At 38.0% G+C, this 20,328-nt stretch overlaps 1 protein-coding gene across 1 annotated transcript in view; it reads right to left on the reverse strand.

Annotated features, from left to right (window-relative positions):
- LOC144364882 (protein O-mannosyl-transferase TMTC1-like) overlaps positions 1 to 20,328 on the reverse strand; it is a 94,438-nt gene that overhangs the window by 17,716 nt on the left and 56,394 nt on the right. The window contains exon 2 of the mRNA XM_078014970.1: positions 4,466 to 4,546. Within this exon, the coding sequence (XP_077871096.1) occupies positions 4,466 to 4,546 (81 nt within the window). The remainder of the gene's footprint in view (positions 1 to 4,465; positions 4,547 to 20,328) is intronic.

A 20,328-nucleotide genomic window follows, 5' to 3' on the forward strand; every position in this document is an offset into this window, starting at 1 on the left:
CTGACCTCTAGTGGCTGAGTCCGCACAGGCATTACCCTGTGATAACGGACCAGGAAGAGAGGTGTGAGCCCGGATGTGCATTGGATAAAAAGAAGCAGTGCGGTTACAGATAAGTTGTTGAAGCTGATTAAAGTAAGCAGATACATTATGGGCATCACTAATAGCTCCCACGGCCTCCAGGACTTTTAGTGCTTGTACCACATAGATGGAGTCCGAAATGAGATTAAACGGAAAAGAACACTGTTTAAAAACCTCAATAACAATTTGTAGTTCTACCCATTGTGGATTTCCGGGAGCAAATTGACGCTGGACAGGGGGAGAATCATTAATTACATAAGCTCCCATTCCAGACTTGGAACCATCAGTAAAAATGTTAACAGCCCCCGGAATTGGACTGGATGAAGTTACTTTAGGGAAAATGATGGGATGTTCCTGAACAAAATGGAGTAATGGATGAGAAGGGTAATGATTATCAATATTTCCTTGAAACGAGCAACATAGAATAGCCCAGTTGTCTAGAGTAGCACACAAAACATTAAGTTGAGCTTTAGTGTAAGGTATAATAAGAGAAGAAGGTGATTGTCCAAAAAATTAAATGCTTTGTTGAATCCCTTTAAGTGCCAATGCTGCAACAACATCAGGATAATATTCTAAGGATTTTCCCGGAGATACATGTGGGTGGATCCATAGTAAAGGCCCATCTTGCCACAGTACTCCAGTAGGCTGCCACATAGTGGCAAGTACACATAACTGGAAAGGTTTATCACTCTGGAGCCTGTACAGAGTAGCATGCTGTATGGCTTCTTCTACTTGTACAAGGGCCGCTCTAGCTTCTTTGATGAGGCTACGAGGGGAAGCAAGATCTGGATCTCCCTTAAGAGTAGTATACAAAGGCTGGAGCACAATATTAGGAATATGTAAATATCCTCTTATCCAATTAATATCTCCCAGCAGTTTTTGAAAATCATTTAGAGTGTGGAGATTCTGAGTTCTTATGGTGATTTTTTGTGGTTTTAATTTGTCATACCCAATTGTCGCTCCCAAATACTTAATAGAATCCCACGTTTGAACCTTTTCAGGTGCAATATGCAGTCCATATTGAGCTAACAGCCTTACCAGTTCTTTATAGGCCTCATTAACTGTTTGCTCTAATTTAGCGGCCAATAATACATCATCCATATAATGAATGATCTTGATGGAGGAATACTTTTGTCTGAGAGGTGCGAGTGCCTTCCCCACATACATCTGACACATGGTAAAACTATTAGCCATTCCCTGCGGTAACACCACCCACTCAAACCTTTGATCTGGTTCCTCGTGGTTACATGAGGGAAGGGTGAAGGCAAAATGCTGTGAGTCTTTAGGATGCAAAGGAATAGAAAAGAAACAGTCTTTAATGTCAATAGCAATAACATGCCAGCCCTGAGGAACAGAGGAGAGCAGCGGCAGCCCTCTTTGAATGGGCCCCATAAGTTGCATTTGAGCATTAACTGCTCGTAGATCATGCAGTAGGCGCCACTTCCCTGATTTTTTCTTAATGACAAATATGGGAGTATTCCATGGAGAAGTAGAAGGTTGGATGTGACCCGAGTCAAGTTGTTCTTTAACTAAATCATATGCTGCTGCCAATTTAGCCGAGGGAAGAGGCCACTGAGGCACCCAAAAAGGCTCCTTGGTGAGCCATGTTATAGGTATTTGAGCCCCAGTGGCCCCTAGGAAAAACCCAGACCAAATCTGTTAAGCTTTTGATGACCTTTCACAGGATGCCTATGCCCCTGTAGGTGTTTTCCTAGTCCTAGACCTGGCCTATACCCCATATTTTGCATAATTTGTTGAGACACTGGGGAATAGTCATTACTAAGAGTGAACCCCATGTCTTTCATCAAATCATGGCCCCATAAAGAAATAGGTAGATCAAGTACATAAGGCTGAAAGGTACCATTGTGTCCTTCCAGGTCCTTCCAAGAAAGATGTCTACAGCTGATTTGAGGAGCTTGGGCATATCCAAGTCCTCTTAGGGATTGATCAGAAGTCTGCACTGGCCATCCCTTAGACCAGTCCTTAAGGGCTATGATACTACGGTATGCTCCTGTATCCAGCAATCCCACAATATATTTACCTTCTATGCTTAATTCCAAAGTGGGGCGATTGCTCATATCCAGTGACAAATAGGCACAATTCCCTCCGGTGGTACCAATCTCACTTCCCGTCCGTGACCTTGAGTCAGCAGGGAAGTGGCTATGTAAGCTAGGCAAAATTAGCAATTGAGCAATCCGATCCCCTGGGGTGATAGACACAATGCCCCTTGGAGCTTCCACCATAACCTTTACTGCCCCTACAGCATCAGGGCTTATGGCTCCAGGGAAAACATGAAGACCTTGTAAGATAGAAGATGCACGTCCAATTAGCAAACCTACAGTGCCAGGTGGTAAAGGCCCCTTGAACTCAGTTTCCACCAATTGGACTCCCATCTTAGGTGTTAATACAAGTCTGGAGGTGGAACAGAGGTCCAATCCCGCGGCACTTGTAGTGGCTCTCCGCGTCTCATGGGATGGCATAGAGATGGCCATGTCTCGGGTTCGGGTGTGACATTCTCCACTGCCCCATATATTTGTGGGCCCTGGGGTCGGGGGCCCCGTCGGCCGTTTTTTTGCCCAGCTGAAATAGGCTGTCCATGGATGTCCCTCACTGATCTACACTCTTTTGCCCAATGCTTCCCCTTTTTGCATTTTAGACACAGCCCCGGTTGACGAGGGCCATTGGAAGGGCCACCGTGAGGAGGTCCAGTATAATTGCCTTTTTTGGGACATTCACGTTTGAAATGACTGGGTTGACCACAATGGAAGCATGTTCCAGCACCAGGACCGCCCCCTTTTGCAATCCGAAGGACAGCAGCTGCAAGACCTGCATTAGTTAAAGGTCCTCCAATCTCTCTACACACCTTCATCCATGCTTCTATGCCCTTGTTTTTATAAGGAGTGATTGCTGCTTTACATTCCTTGGTGCATTGTTCAAAGACCAATTGCTTGATAAGGGGCATGGCTCTAACAGGATCCCCAAAAATCTTTCCGGCGGCATCCACCATCCTTGCTACAAAATCTGAAAAAGGTTCTGTAGGGCCTTGTATAATCTTGGTCAAATTACCAGACACCTCTCCTCTATTTGAAAGTGACTTCCATGCCCGAATGCAAATATTATTAATTTGATCATATGCCTCAAGAGGAAATCCTGTCTGTTGATTAGCAAATCTACCCTGTCCTAAAAGCATATCTTTGTCCCAGTGGGGGTGTCCCACCGCATGGTTTTGGGCGGCCTGCTCTACTGCGACCTCTAACACAAATGCTCTCCAGTCCAAATATTTGCCTGGGGAAACACAAGCCCAAACAAGGCTAGCCCAATCAGAAGGAGTCATGCAGTATCTAGACAGACTCTCCACCTGAGTTAGTGTGAAGGCGGCATCCACCCCATAAGTGCGCACGGACTCCGCCAGGGTCTTCACAATTTTGAAATCTAAGGGTTCATGGAATCTTCCCCTATTGTCATCCTGAAAAACTGGATAAGCAAGACCCATCTCAGCGTTAACAGCCCTTCATGTTTGGGCATGGAAAGCTCTCCCCGAAACACCCCAACCGTACGGCGGTGGATCCGGAGGATCATTTTTCCTGAGCCCCTGTTTATTTCTGTTTCCCTCTCCTATATCTACACTCTCTAGCTGACGAGACAGCCTCCCAAGTTCTTCCTCCTCATCCTCTTCTTCCTCTGACCCACTTTCGCATGGGTGTGTACGCAGCGTACTGAGATCTGGATACAATCGTCTCCTCCCCTGTTTCACGTTCCGCACTTTGCATGGGGGTGTACGCAGCGTACTGAGATCTGGATATGATCGTCTCCTCCCCTGTTTCATGTCCCGCACACTCCCATCCTCCTAAGATATCTCACTTTTTGTTGTTGCCGTTTCTGATTTCTCCTCATGTAATTGCTCTAGAACTTCCTGTCCTTTAGTAAGTGCTTCCTGACATCTGCCATCTGTAAGGCAACTACGGACCATCTTCCAAAGGGGTATCACCCCACCCTCTAATATGCCCTGCTCAGAAGCAAAGTCAAGATCTTTGCCTAATTTATCCCAACTAGGTATAGTAAGGCTGCCCGAAAATGCAAACCACGGTGCAGCAATATCTGTCTTCTGTAAAAATCTCTGTAAAGTACTACGCTTTACTTCTAGTCCCTTGGAACATAACAGGCCGTCTAGGGCCAGGAGAAGCGGACTTGAAGACGCGGCACCCATGACACAACAAAAGAAGCACAAAAAAAAAAAAAACAAAGCGAAAGTAAAAGCGAAAGTACACAGTGCAGCTGCAATAAAATATAACGCTCTCTCTTTATTTGCAGAAGAGCAAATACCTTTTTCCCTCTCTCTCTTTATTTACAGAGGAGCTGCCCCGCTTTGATCGCGGATCCCACTTACCTGGGACTAACCGGTGCACCACCCCTGACCGCTGAAAGTTCTGGTTCCCGGGTTTCGGCACCACTTGTCGCGACCCCTTGCCTGCAAGGAAGACGCAACTCAGGAATCTTCTTTCAGCAGTTTATTCAGGCCCTTGATATTTCTTCTACTGATCCCTCAGATGCCCCTCCCAGCCTTAATATAGCATCTCAAGCCCCAATGCGAAGCTGCCACGTGGAACTTTCTCATAGGGTGCTGAAAAGCCATGCGCCAACTCTCCCAAATAAGGAGTTGTTTGTCATAAACCACAGCGGAGCAAGCGCCATCTTGTAATGGCGACCATAATCTGCATAAACGGCAGAGGCGGCTCACCACACTTCCTCATTTTGCTGATGTCTCTACTCAAATGTTGTCCTATTTGAAAGAGCTTTCATGAAGACTCTTTCTGGCCTAGCAGCACCCACACACATCATGTCCTCTATCACATTTGCTGGTTCATATTTTGCTATGGCGTGCATCATATACCATTTATTTGTTTGTTTATTTGTATATATTCGCTCAGTGGAATATTATCCACTGTTACCTGTTTAATGACTGTGACATACCAGAAGCTCAATTAAACTCATGTGATAAATGAATAAGCACAGACTGAAAGTGTAGCATACTCCTGTATATAGTATAAATTTTACTCTTGTATCAAGATATCCAGATCATCAGAGATCTACAGCATTCAAGACACTCTTGGGGCACCTCATAACATTGCTTTTAGTGGGTTGTGCCTCAGAATAATGTTCTTGTCTTACCCTGAGAGACATAGTAAGAAACAGCTGTATGAGTTATTCACTGTAGCTATAGGTTTGGAAGATGAAGTCAAGGCCACTAGCCAATATATCATTAGGTAACTTCCTTTTGTAAACACCAGGGCAAAACTTTTCTCCCAAATTACAGATTCATTTTTCACCAATGCCTGAGTGTCTTTGGTAGTCACCTTTGTGCCCCTTGTGAATGAATGGCCTGTGTGCTACACTTTTTTGATGGCTTGCCCTCCACATATTCCTGGGTTTATTATTTTCTCTCAGAAGTTTATATGGTGTGTGTGTGTGTATAATATATGTTATATTATATTATATATTATATATTACATAAAGGGTAAAAGTATCAATAAGTAAAAAATTGAATTAATGGTTCCCAGTTTGCTTGATTCTCCCTGCACTCAAGCAGAACAGAAAATAAATGCATAATTGCTTTCACTGACAATGAAAATCACCCTTATATAATAGAAATGATAACATTTTCATGTATTTGGGGAATACTTTACAGACATGAACATGATTTATATTTACTCGTACAGTTTAATCTTGTGTAATCTTGACTTTCCTGGTTTTTTTTCCTGCTAAATTCCACCCATTATTTAGATCCAATTCAATTTCCACTTTCTTGGAAGAACATCCTTACACCTCCTCATCTTTGCTCAGGATTCTGGAAACATTCATGGTGTACATATTGACAAGCAATTTGACATGCCCTTTTACTTCCTGTATTAGTGTCTTGATCTGTGATTTGAGTTTCCATTGATTTTTAGGTTTGCTGGCTTGCCTTCTGAGCTCCAACAGACTATTTCTGTAAGAGAAGTGGTATACCTTTGATTTTTCCACATCTCTCTAGAAATTCCAGAAAGATAGCTGTATGAAATCATGAGCAAATGAGGGGCACATTGGAAAAAAATTAAGGTGTTTAGCTTTGAAAAGACATGGTTAGAGAAGCAGTGTGACAGCAATGATGACATGCTTAATGGGCTGCCCAGTGGAAGAAGGACAGGGCTTTATGTAGCTCATTGTGCAAACCAAGCACTCCTTATAGCTTCTCCAGATTTTATTTACTCCCAATCTCACTTACCCTCTGAATATAAAAAATAAAAAATATAAAGACACCTGATAGTGACAGTGTCTGGGTTCCAGTCTTGGCCCCATAGGCCAGGTTCTTGAGCCTGGCAGGAGTTTGAACTCTCTGGTCTCAGTTCCCAAATCTAAAGGCTAAAAAATATTTTAAGTTAATCTTTTGTCTTCCAGTTCCAAAATTTCATGAATTTCTAGTGCTATTCCCTTCAACATCAACCAACTAACCAATGTTACAACAAATGAAAAATTTTTATTATAATTAGTACTATCTTTTCACCTGCATTAATATTTTAAGATAGCAATTATGTTTTCAATAATACTCTGATGTTCTAATTGAACCTTTTTAGAGTGCAAAATTGAACCTTAACTTTGGCATGATTATAATTCAAAGTTGGTGAACTCCAGATTCCTAAAAAGTTATTATTTTAAAATGTTTCAAATGTGTAGTGACCTTAAAATTGATTTTAATCTCCTTCTGCTAATCTTTGCATATATCTTTGCTCTGGGAAATTTTTATTGAAGATAGAAATATTAAAAAGATAACAAATATTTATTTTGTCGTTAATTATATTTCCAAATAACAGATGTCATATTTTTTTCAGATGTCATATTGTAGAATGGATATGTTAGATTAATTTGAGTGAAGATCAAGGGTAAATTGATGTGAAGTTATTGAATTTCACATATTTGAAATTGTAAGCAATTTTAAAGAAGACAGTATTAGTTACACCAGGATCTGTTCTGTATCCAAAGGTCGCATCCTTTACTTGTTTTTCTTATATTAAATGGAACTATAAAATGCTGTGAGATGTGAGGAATAAATTGAAAGTCTGAAAGATTCCTTCTTACGTTTTTTGGGCAATTGATTTTAGCACCAATTCTGGGCATAATTCAGATTGCTGGCCCCTTTTTGATTTTCATGTTTTGAATTTGATAATAACTACAGTATGCTCCTGTACCTATGCAAAGCAGAGAGAATCTGTTAATGACAAACACACAATATTCAATGTTCTTCAGCAGAAAACAATTCTTTTTGTGACAATATCACTTTATCATTCTAGCATTTCTGGTTCCTACACTATATCAAATCGTTGTTTACAAACCTTCATCAATTGCTCACAACTTGTGAAATACTTTGTCAAACCACCTGTCATTTTTCAGTAACGCTATCTGTCCACATGCAGCCCATGCTTACTGTAGATATGTATATCCAGTTATGGGGAGAGAAGAGAATTATAAGGGAAGCATCTGTTATTTCTCTTATCTTAATTCATACGCCTACAAAATGCAGGCATCCCCATGTATAACAAACTTCAAAGAATATGGTCTACTATCTGCCTGAAAACTTCCAGGAAGGTACATCTTGCTACTGCTCAAGAGAACACATTCTCTGTGGGGGTCAAGTGAATGATTAGCATGTTATTCCCTATACTCAGCTGAAATAAGCCTTTCTATAATTTTCACCTGGCTGGTCCTGCCCTCCTTCCATCTGAGAGCTTGTTAAGCATATGGCTGTAGGTACTTCTATAATTGTGTCTTTTCTAAAGTGTTTTGGCTTGGATATCAGGTGTCCCTGGAAAGCTCATGTTGGAGACCCTGCAAGAATGCAGAGGTAAAATGATTAGATAATGAAAGCTGTAACCTAATAGGTAGTTTAATAATCTAAATAGATTAATGGGTGGTAACTACATGGAGGTAGGGCATGGCTAGAGGAAATAGTTCACTGCAATGTGCCCTCAACAGATTATCCCTGGCTCCTTGCATTTAAGCTCTGTCTGCTTCCTGGTTGTTATGAGCTGCTTTCCTCTGCCCTTCTACCATCATTTTCTGACTCATCTCAGGCCTAGAGCAATGGAGTCACTTGACCATGGACTCAACCTCTGATCGTAAGCCCAAAATTAACTTGGTCACAATGATGAAAAGCAAACACATAAGGCAGATACCCTATTTTTTCAATATGTCTTCCTTTGCCTGAGTTTCCACGTACTTATCTTTTTGGTAACAGTCCCTTGCCTAGCCTTCAGATAATTTATTCCCCCCATCAAATCATGGTATCTGGAACATAAAATGCCTTTCAAACTGTAGTCCAGTAAGCTCAAGAAAAAAAATGTACTTGCTGACAGTCAAATGGCCCCATATATCTTTAAATCACCCTGAAAAATGTGCTTTGCATTCCCGTGACTGCATGGCTCAAATTGGTGGTGCAGCCAACATAATGTCTGCTTTTATTGTTGTTGTTTTAATGTTAACTGTTGTTCAGCTGTGCCTTACCCAGCTGATTAGAAACCTGAGGGAAAGGCTCATGTTTATTTGTTCAGGTGGTCTTTGATTTATGATGGAGTTACATCCTGATAAACCCTTTGAAAATTGAAAATATTGTAGTTGCAAATATATTTATATAATAAACTTGAGCTACCAAACAGCATAATTTAGCCTACCTTAAACATGTTCAGAGTACTTACATAAGTCTATGGTTACGCTAAATCATTTCAAACAAAGCCTGCTTTATTTATTTATTTATTAATTATTTATTTATTTTGACTTTCTTTGACTGAAACTTTAGTTTTTCTGGGACTTCTTGATTTCATCTGTTATTCAGCCTTCATAATTTTTTCCAGCTATTCTAGTTGACATGTTTAATTAGAATGCCTTCCAAAAATGTATTTAAGTCACTGGTAAAGTGTTACAGAGAGCAGTCCAACTTATGGCATGACTATAGAACCTTCTCTTCAAGTTGGCCTCTATTTTAATCAAATGCTTGGATGCAGATATTCAGCCAGCTGAGGATTTGCCTAATGTGTTTGCATTCAGCTCAGACCTCTTAGTCCCACCTAGAAGATGCCATTAGACTTCTGAGAGGTACATTGCTAAAATCATTTCTCAGATCTAGGCTAACAAAGATGATCAAAAATATGATCAGTTTGAAACGTTCTGTTCTTGTTGCTTCTAGTGATCATATTTCCTATCTTAGCCAAACACATCACGGTATCATAGTCCTTTCTAGAACTCTTCCCGTGACTGGTATTATTTTCACTAATCTGTTTTTTTCTAGAACACATCTTTCTAATTTTTTAAAATTGGAAAACTATAGGTTTAAATGTTCTAAGACCTTTTCATTAACCATAATTAAACTCATGCCATCCTATAACAATAGCATTACCTAATAGTTGCATAATATTTTTCAATTCCTTCTCACATTGATGCTTACTAATATCCATTGAAATTCTCTGGAAATATGTGCCAAGAAGACCTGGAATAAGGCATCAAAAATGAACAGGTTTGAATAAAAGGGAGGAGTCAGATAGATGAATGGGTACAGAGTTCCACTGGGAGTTCATATGCTGGGTAGTATATTTCTAATTTTGGAGAGGGTTATGTTTTTATTAGTGCATTATAGTTATACATAATTTGGGGGTTCCTTTTGGCATAATTGTGTAAGCATGGAATATAATTTGTTCTACTTCAATCCCCAGTAATTTCCCCTTTCCCTTCATACCTTCCTCCCAGTTTCCCTTTCTCTACATACTGGTCTTCCTTCTATTTATTTATACATTTTTTAAATTAGTGCTTTATAGGTATATATAAAGGTGAAATTCACTGTTGTGTATTTGTGTATGTATGCAGCATAATTTGGTCAACTTCATCCACCATTTTCCTCTTTTTCCATCTCTCTCCCTCTCCCTCAATCCCCTGTCTCTGCTCCTTCTTTTTTCATGGGATTTCCCTGCTCTTTCCTACCCTTACCTTTTCTAGCTTTCATTTCTAATGTTTGAGGAAACTTCATACAATTTTCCCTAAGGACTGTCTAATTTACATTTCCACCAACATTGTACTTGTGTTTCCTTTTCTCAGAACCTTCATTAACACTCATTCCTCTTGTCTTTCTCATAATAGTTACCCTAGTAGGTGTGAGATAATATCCCACTGTGTTTTAGACTTCTGTGTCTCTGATGATTAGTGATATTGAATACCTATTTATGTATCTGTTGATCATTTACAGGTTTTCTTTGGAAAAAGGTGAAAGTTCTATTTAGTTCCTTCTGTCCATTTTTAAAAAAAAATTTTATTTTACTTTATTTTTTAATTATGTTGCTATTCTAATTCGCATTTAAATAATTCATTATTTGTATCATGTATCTGTCTTAAAATAGCTGATATTCTTACAAATGAGTTACCCTGGGAAAAATAATAACAACTGGGTCTTCAGGTAAAAATAGAACATTTTTCAATTTAAAAATAATGCAGCTTTCTCAAGGGCAGTGTTATTTTATTCCTATTACTTCTGCCCATTTTTAAATCAAGTTATTTGGTTTTGTTTGGTTTTTGTTATTGAGTTGCATGAGTTTCTTACACATTGTGAATATTAATCATAAAACGGACACATGGTTTTATATTATGAATTTTTTTTTCAATTACTTAGACTGACTTTCCACTTCATCAATTGTTTTCTGAACCAAATTTTGCATGGAAAGTCCATCCCCTTTTATGTTGCTTCATTGATTTCATAAATACTGTCTTAGTGGATGCTTACTAGTTACTGAATTCCTGTATTAGAGATTATTTCATAAGTTCCCTGTTGTTGATCATGTAGCTTCCTTTCTATTTTTTGTGGAAATGAATATCTTCATGCATATGACTTCTGAAAGATGAATTTTTGGTAATCAACTAAAGACTTTCAGAAAATACAACTCCTTGGCAAAAAAGTAAGACTTCTTTTTTTCACAGTCACTGGTACTGTTGTATGAATAGCCAAGTCAATTTAAAATAAATCTTACCTCAAAACAAACAAACTAAATAAATAAATCTTAGCTAAAGGCTGCAGGAGTGCAAACAGTTAGTATGCCTGCAAATATAGAAAATGGTATGAGGTGAGACTGCAAAACAAGTAGGAAGCTGTGTACAAATGCAAAATATAGGAAGTTGCTTTGGTTTTTTTTTTTCTTTTTATGTTTTTCTGACATGTAGTCCTGTGGCTTATTGTCTCATCTTCAGCTTTTATTTGATAATGTTTGGTATTTCCTCTTTAAAGTGATGTTTCTCTGTTGCTTAAATTGTCACAGTTTGGTATTGATCACACCCTCCTAGCTGCTGAGAAAACCTCAAATTAGAAAGAGCCAGTCTTTGCTGAGTAGGGGGGTGGGAGAAATGCCAGATCAAATGATTCACTTCAGCCATATGTAAAAGATGCACAGGAGAGCAGACACTGGAACTAAGTTTCTTATGAAATGCCCACATTGACAATACATGAATGAAAGGATGCTTTTATAGAGGAAATAAGTGCCAAGGTAGAGGATAAGAGATTTCGGTTCTACTATAGTTTTGGAATTAGTAGTTCTTGGAATATCATGTGCCTTAAAGAAGCAGACATTATTATTACTGTGTGTATATATATAAATGCATGACCAATGTGATTCTGCAACTTGTATACTCAGAAAAATGAGATATTGTATCCTATATGATTCAAATGTATGATATGTCAAGGTCATTGTACTATATGTGTAACTAATTAAAACAAATAAAAAAATTTAAAAAACGAAATGATCAGAATAAATCTGAATTCCACTGGGTCCTAGTCCTGATTTCCTGTGTGTCTGCTTTAACAAATTGCTATATGCTAAGAGCCATAGCCAAGTAGTATGATGCATGGCATTTTTTGTTGAAAGGTGATGCCAGCAAGCCATTGAGATGATATGATTATGTTAAGATCTGCATTCATATGTATATTAGACCCCTGCTGTCCACCTTGGCCTGCTATGGGACTCCTGGAGAGTTCCCATTGTTTGGGGAAGTGCAGTAGGAGGAAATTCCGGAGGAGGGATTTCCTGTTGGAGTGGCCGGGAGAATGCTGCCTGTGTAGATTGGCATCCCCCCCCCAGCCTACGGGCATTGGCGGCAATTTCAAAAATAAAGTTTGTTCCTGCTTGAGTAGCTTGTGATTTTGTGCCCAGCCAGACTGCGGCAGCTATATTCTGGTGAATTAAAACAACTTGGTTTTGTTTGTTTGTTTGTTGTTTTTTACAGTTTTGATGTCAGAAGTAAAATGTTATCAGGTTCATATTCCTGCTATGCACTAGGAAAGACCACTTCCTTGCCTTTTCCAGCTTCTGGTGTCTTCAGGGGTAGCTTGGCTTCTTTGGCTTGGAACTGCACTTCTCCAACCTGCCTTCATCCTCACTTTGCCTTCTCCTCTGTGTCTGTGTCTTCTCCTTTGTATTCCAAGAGCATTTATCATTGGATTTAGGGCTCACCCAGGTAATCGATGATGCTCTCATCCCAAATTCTTTAAACAATTACATCTATAAAAACCCTTTTCCAAATAAGTTATACATTGAAAGATTTCAGGGATTTGCAGATGGACATATCTTTTTTTTTTTTTTTTTGGAGACCATCTCAGGAATTTTTTGTTATGATAGATAATTTATGACTCATTGTGAACCAGGGTGAAAATATTTTCAGAAAGAGGTTAAGCACATAGCCACAGAGGAGGAACTACTATACAGTTACAGCACCCCCCAAGGTCATCTTGATAGCTTCTTCATGAGTTTAGAATACCACCTTTATGCTTTTCTGCAGTAAGCAAGCATATATATCTTAGATATTATGCACTAGGCAATATTTGCATTGACATTTCTGGATGTAGCATCTGATAATTGCCAAGCTCCCATATAGTTGATTTCAAGCTAACAACATGATGTCACTGAATACAAATTTGGGAGATGTGACTGATGGATCCAGCACAGTGTGAACAGGAGAAAAATAGTAATACATCATAATCATTCTTTACATTATGTGCATTTTTAATTAAAGTTGACTTTTAGGGGCCAGGCATAACAGTGCATGCCTATCTCAGGACTCAGAAGGTTGAGGCAGGAGGATTCAAGGCCAACGAGGGCAACTTAGCAAGACTCTATCTCAAAACAAAATTAAAAGGGCTAGGGATGTAGCTCAGAGGTAGAGCATGCTCAAAGTTTGGGTTCAATCCTTAATACTGCAAAATAAAATAAAACAAATTTTAAAAATGACTTATAAGAATTCAATGTTCTTTTCCTTTTGAAAAGAATGCCTTCAATGCCTGTGAAGACAAAGAATGCCAGGCTTAATTCATGAACTTCTAACTTGCTAAATTAAATGGAAGAGCAACTGCCTGAAATTATATTTCAATACATAAATAATACTATTATTTGGTATAAATGCCCTGAATATATTGAGAACAAAACATTAAACTGATTTTATTTTATTATTATTATTATTAGTAGTAGTAGTAGTAGTTGTTCAAAATATTACAAAGCTCTAGATATCATATTTCATACATTTAATTCAAGCAGATTATGAACTCCCATTTTTACCCCATATACATTTGGCAGACTCACATCAGTTACACATCCACTTTTTTACATACTGCCATACTAGTGTCTGTTATATTCTGCTGCCCTTCCTATCCTCTACTATCTTCCCTCCCCTACTCTCCCCTCCCCAAACTGATTTTAAATATCACATATGTCATGTATTTTATTCCTTTGGTGATTTTTTCTTCATTATTTTTAAAAGTGTAGTCTTGGTTCTTCCTTAAAATTCAGAGTTATGAGTGAAAAGAAAACAAAGATAAATATGAAGGACATTTTACTCTGAACCACAATCTTAAGATGCTCTTGGGATCAGGAAGTTAGAAGTATGCATACTTATTTTGATAAGGGTACTCATTTTAATTTCCCTGTTAAGAGTTTGGACTTCAAAATCACATTTGTAATTGAAATCTAGCTGAGTAATCCAGTAGAAGACAGAGAGATTTTAGGTAAAGAAAAAAAAGATTATGCTATCTGTGCATATTTTAGAGTAGCAAAAAAAGTGTGGCAAGTAAAATTAATTTCAGTAAGAAAATAATTTTCAAATTGGTTATTGCTACATTATGTTTCAGGAAGTTCCTTTGTGAGAGAGATGATTTTAATTTTTTTTTTAAAAAAAAAAACACTTTCCTGAGTTTGCTCATAGGGGTGCTTTTGAGATGTAAAGTATGCTTGGACTTTTTAAAACTACACATTTAACACACTGCAAATGATGCTGGAATTTAAGCAGAGGAGAAAGGAGAGATGGGTCTTGGAGCAGTTGGGTGGTACCCTGTCCCCTTTCCCTCATTAGTCTGGGCAGATATTGGCAATGGCTGCTAGGTTTCCAGGCAACAGCATTCAGAAACTTCCTTGGGTTTCCCACAAGCTTGTCTAGGTTATAAAACTGCAAATCCCACATCCCATGATCTCTTCAGGTTCCCAGTTGAATTGGAACCTGGAGTTTGGTTATCCCAGAGACTGGTGGGGCTCCAGGAGGACAATCCAGCAAGGACAGGGTCCCCAGGGTCTTTGCCCTCTTCTGGCTGGCTTACACTGAGCCCTTACCAGTTTATTAACATTTCTGATTTAATCTACCTGCTAGTTTATAAGGCCTCTGGAAACTTCTGTCCTGGGAAAACAAATGCTCAGGTCCTGTTTCTCTCCATGGGCATCTGTGCCTGGAATTGGTTGTTTGCCCTGTGACCTTAATTATCTGATGGGATCAAAATAATTAATTTTCAGTTTTCTTAGCTTTGTTCCTATTGTAAGAGTGAAAGCAACGTTCCTTCCATTTGACTCCAGAAGTCATCCTAAAGGTTTGAATACCTGAAGCTAAAGAAAATAAACATGACTAGAAATTGTAGGTTTATTTGCCTGGTTGATATCTACATAAGCATTCAACATATTTGAAGAGTACCTAGCATACAGTGGATGAGTGAACGCTCAGTAAATATTTACTCTTTTTTCATTTTATCCTCTTGCCCACAGTATAGATTGTAGTGTTAATTTTCTTTTATTTTTCATGTATTTTCATTGTCATTCTCTATTAATGAAATAATTTAAGGGAGATGAAAAATAAATTGGGTTAGAATAAATAATTTTCTTCATCACTGCAGTCTTACATAACTGCTATGGGGTTTCTCTGCTGACTCTGCAGGAGAGACAAAGGAGACCTGTTTTCTTGAGGTTGGATAATACTGATCGGGTCTGTCTGTCAAGAAAATGGCAGTAACCCAAATAATGCTCAGAAATAAAATTCCTGGGGTTTACAGGAAACTCAGAATGTTGACACTGACATTGTACCTTGAGCTATGATTTCTCTAGCTCTCCAAAGTCAGCTTAGTAAGTTTGCCCTGGTCTTAAAATCAAATCTCTAAGGAAAATTCTCCAGACTGTAGGAAGTAGCATGGATGGTTTATTGAGGAGTAGACATTTTTACATAATTTATGTAAGATGTTACAAATCCACAATTCAATAATATCATCCTAAGTGATGCAGAACTTTTATTGAAATCTAGACACAGATACAGGGTACAGGGTAGACACTAGATTTCTACAAATGATACAAACTTCTGGTATAGTTCTTATTTTTGTCACTTAGCATTCTAGAACTATATTTACTTTATCTTAAAATTGATAAAATGCTCCTATATATCAGGAATTCTATAAAATGGTTTTATTGCATTTTATTTAAAACAATAGGAGATGGGAGATCTTTATGATCTGGGAGGAACCACACAGACTCTTGGCACACATGAATACTTATAAATCATCAAAAGAAAAATTTAGGTTTGATGCAAAAATATCACATCCTTCTCATGGCCTAGTAGACTACCTACCTTGCAGTAAAATTCTACTTTAATTATTTTTCTAAACTGAAATACACACAAGCATTTTTATTATCTGGTAATTTTGAAGGTCTCTTGTTTTCAAGACTATGTATTTATATTTAAGATTTATTTATTATTGATCTGCCCAAGAAGTTTGCTTAATTTACATTTAAAATTGCTATATATTGCTATGTGCTGTGCTGTTAGCAACCCAATACAAATTGGGAGTAACACATATGAAGAAACAAAAAAACAGAAATTAAAGAAATGACTGATTTAGACTTCTACTTCAAGAACAAACAAACCCCCAAGGCAGCCCACTGACTGTTCTATTTATCTTGCAACAATATGCTTTCTCTCTGCCTTTGTGTTTTCACACTTAGTTCTCCCAAGCTCCTCCCCTTCCACCTGCTGCATATCTATATGTAGATCCATCTTTTGTCACCACCATTCAAACCTGCATTCTAAAATAGCCTGCCTGACAGGATTACTGAGCAGAAAATGCACATCCCAGGGGGAAAATATATACCAACTTCAGTTATCTACACATAATCTCACCAGAATGCTACTTGGGAGAAAGTTATCTAGACTAGAGAGAAATGATTCTCTTTTTCTCACTGAACCTTATTTGCCCTGAGATCTTTGTCAAGGCATTTAACCTCTTTGTGCTTTAGCTTCTGTGGGATTATAAAATGGTATATTTCTTTCCATCTCTTACATCCCAAGAGTAATTTCAGGAAGCTAAGTGATTAAAAACAAAACCAAAAAGAAAAAAAAAGGCCATAAGGATTATATGAGATCATGCAAGTGAAAGTTTTCTAATCTATTTACTTCTCTAGATAAATGCAAGGTAGCCCTATTATATGGTTAAAAGTCCTAATCAAAGAAAAAAGCAGCTTTCTGATCTTGGTGATAATGAAAAAAAATCAGACATCATTTTTCTATATTTCATTTAAATCCATTTTTTTACATCCTTAACAACAACAAAGTAGTAGTTTTTAAATGTGAAAGACTGCATTATTAGCAGCAAGTCTATCACCACAATGAGAAGGACCTTGGGACTCTGGTTCCATGTTGGTAACTCAGAGGAAGCCATCCTTATATCCAGAAAATATTGACATCATTATTATTATTTTACTCTTTTCTTGATATAATCTGAAATATCCCATTAAAACATAGTTTCACTCTAAGGAAAGTCCTCTCCAAATAGTTAAATATACTGTAGCAAAGGAAAGTATTGGTGGTCCTTTCTGTAAACTTAGTGTACTGCAGGTGAATTGGACAGCATTATCTCTGGGAGCGAATGGTGTATTGCAGCACAGACAATATATGGAAGCTTTGCAGATTTATTGAGAGGTAGCAGAGCACCAGGAATTTTATCTGGTTTGGGTAAGTGGCACATTGCAAAAAATGAAACTGGGCAGATAAATACAATGTGCAATATGGGAAGGCTGTGATGAACCTCAGAACTGGACCAAGAATATGGATATTACATGTATTTTATAAACACTGATAGGAATGTTACTCTAACATAAGATCCTTTCATGAAAATTATAAATACCCAAATTGCTTTTTTATCTCAATTTTCTGTTGCATGTACTTCCTTCTAATTAAAGATTCAATCAATTAAATGTTTTTCTACTATTGCGGTCTTCTTTTTAAACCATATGAAAAAGTTAACCATTGCAACTCTGGGTCATGTTTTACAAATTAGTCAGCCTATTTTTTAAAAGCACAAATAACCTATCTAGATTTCTTTGGGAATCCTTGAGGGTCACATTTACACACACAAATTCAAATACATATGCACAGACACAATATACAGTCCTTTCTGGAAGTCAGGAAATGCATACTGAGCCTTTTTGTCAGAAATATTTTCTGAAGTGCTTCTATTCAGGAATGCTTCAGATGATAACGTAATAACTGACTTTCTAACCCAAGGTCAGTGTGGTTTTGTAGGCTCAGTTTTGGTCATGATGGTTCAGACAAAAGAAACTGAAAAGAGGACAAATTATTGTATCAACACACCTTGAATGTTACCTCCCAGCAGGCTGCAGCAAGCAGGTGACCACCATAAGGTGAAGAAGGACATTGTTGGGAGTAATTTGGATTCATGTGTAGAAAGTGGTGAGCATCCAAATGATTCTCCAATTTGCATATTTACAACACTGAGAAGTCTGTATTATCATTAGTTGGCATGTCCTATCTTACAGCCATGTTTCACGGACACAAACTCATTCTTTAGATTTCCATCTTGAAATAAAATTTCCTTGGCTCATGCTTGGTGTAAACATGTTATGGGTGATTATTTCAGTTTGTTTTTTAGCTGTTTCTGTTATAAGGAATACTCATATTTATGTGCTTTATTGTTTGCCATGTTCTTCCTAATATATTGTCTCATATTTTCCTTGTAAAAGGCTTGTAAAAATGCTGGGAGGAAGCTTAACCATCCTGTGTGGCAGCTATTATCATTTTCTTCATTGAAAAGTTACACCATCATTAAATTTATGAACTTATTCACCCAATATCTGTTGGATGTCTGTTATGTGCTAGATATTGTAGGAGTCAATAGGAATAGAGGAGTGTTAATAAAATCTACAGACAAAAGGCCTCACATTTGGCTTCACCGAACGTGCAGTCCAGATGGGGGCAGGTATTCATCAAACAAGCCATAACTTAGGGAAAATTGAAACCACTCAATTGTGACTTGAAGGCTAATGTGGTCTGAAAAGAAACTTCCAGGCAAAGAAATCATACATGCAAAGTTCCTATGAAGGTGAGAATATGGGCCATTGAAGGACCTGAGACTGAAGGAGCAGGAACCAGATGTGAGATGCAAATGTAGGGATGAGCCAATGAATGTTTGTTATCCTGGGAAAAATGAAGAGTTTGGGATTTTTTAAGCAGAAGAAAAATGTGGTCAGATTTGTCTTTGTGCTTAGAAGACATCTCTGTTTCCAGGGGCCAGAGGGTGCTGGGGTAGAGTGGGCAATAGAACATGACAAGAGGCAACTAGTGTGGTGCAGATGGATGAGTGGTCCAGACAGACACATGGCCTGGGTGAACTGCTGGCCCCAAATCTTGCTTTCTTTCCAGCATATCACATGACTTCCCTGTAAAGTGACAGAGACATTTCACTGTCACTCTTATAGATGGGAAATTTATAAATTTGTCAGAATCCCATTATTTCTTTTAAATTTTTTTTAATTAACAAATAATAATTGTAAATATTTATGGGATATGATAGGTTTCAATACAAATATATATATATATTTTTTTTTCTGTGAAATGATCAAATCAGGCTAATTAATATCCCTATCAACTGAAATACTTATCATTTTTGTGGTAAGAATTTTAATGATTTATTCTTTGAGCTCTTTTGAAATATACATTATCATTTTTATTATCACCATCATCATCATCTGCGGTACTGGAGATTAAACCCAGGGGTAGCCTACTACTAAACAATATCTCTAGACCTTTTCATTTTTTTATTTTAAGAATCCTATTATTTCTTAATGAGAAAGTCAGGAATAATATGAATGTTTTAATTCTCACCCCACTGAATTTATGTCACACCCATACCAGCTAATACATAGGATCAAGAAGTCTGATTTTTGCTATTTAAGCAGGATTTTCTTTATTGAATTGTCTTGTATTCTAATTTTAAACCCCTGCAGACACTTTATGCTAGAAAAAAAAAAACAAAGAACTTGAAAGTCATCTATGAATTTTTTTATGCACACATACAAAAATAAACTAAGAATACAGAGCCTTCTTAGTAAAGCTTTTGAGATATAAATGATTAATAAAATCAAGAAATTAAGCTTGAATGAAAATTAGTACTCTATCAGTTTTTGTGTACATTTATACAGTAAAATCTTTCGAATGTCTGTGAATGAAACTTTTGATAATTGATATCATTTCATTTCATAAATGAGCCTCATGTTTTCTATTTCATTTTTCAATATTTTACCTTTAACTTAGTGTTGAGAGCCACAGCCAAAGGGGCCCCAGCAAACTTCCAGCTGCCAGCAAGCTTCAGACTGCCCCAGCAACATCTAGCTGATTGGCTCCTCTGCGGTGATGTTCATTGGGCTGTTTCCCTGCCCTTCAGACTGCCAGCTGATGATTGGCTCACAGCTGCCCCAGCAACATCTAGCTGATTGGCTCCTCCACGGAGCTGCTCATTGGGTGACTTCTTTGGCTCTGCCCACGCAACCCAGCCAATCGGCCTCAAGAGGAGGAGGATTGTGGGAGGTTGAGAGGCTGGTGTGGGGGAGAGAGGCTTGTGGAAGCCGGTGGTGGCAGTTGGGCTCTGAGGGTTTTTCC

This window comes from Ictidomys tridecemlineatus, chromosome 6 (assembly GCF_052094955.1).
Source record: "Ictidomys tridecemlineatus isolate mIctTri1 chromosome 6, mIctTri1.hap1, whole genome shotgun sequence".
NCBI classification, from domain to species: domain Eukaryota; kingdom Metazoa; phylum Chordata; class Mammalia; order Rodentia; family Sciuridae; genus Ictidomys; species Ictidomys tridecemlineatus.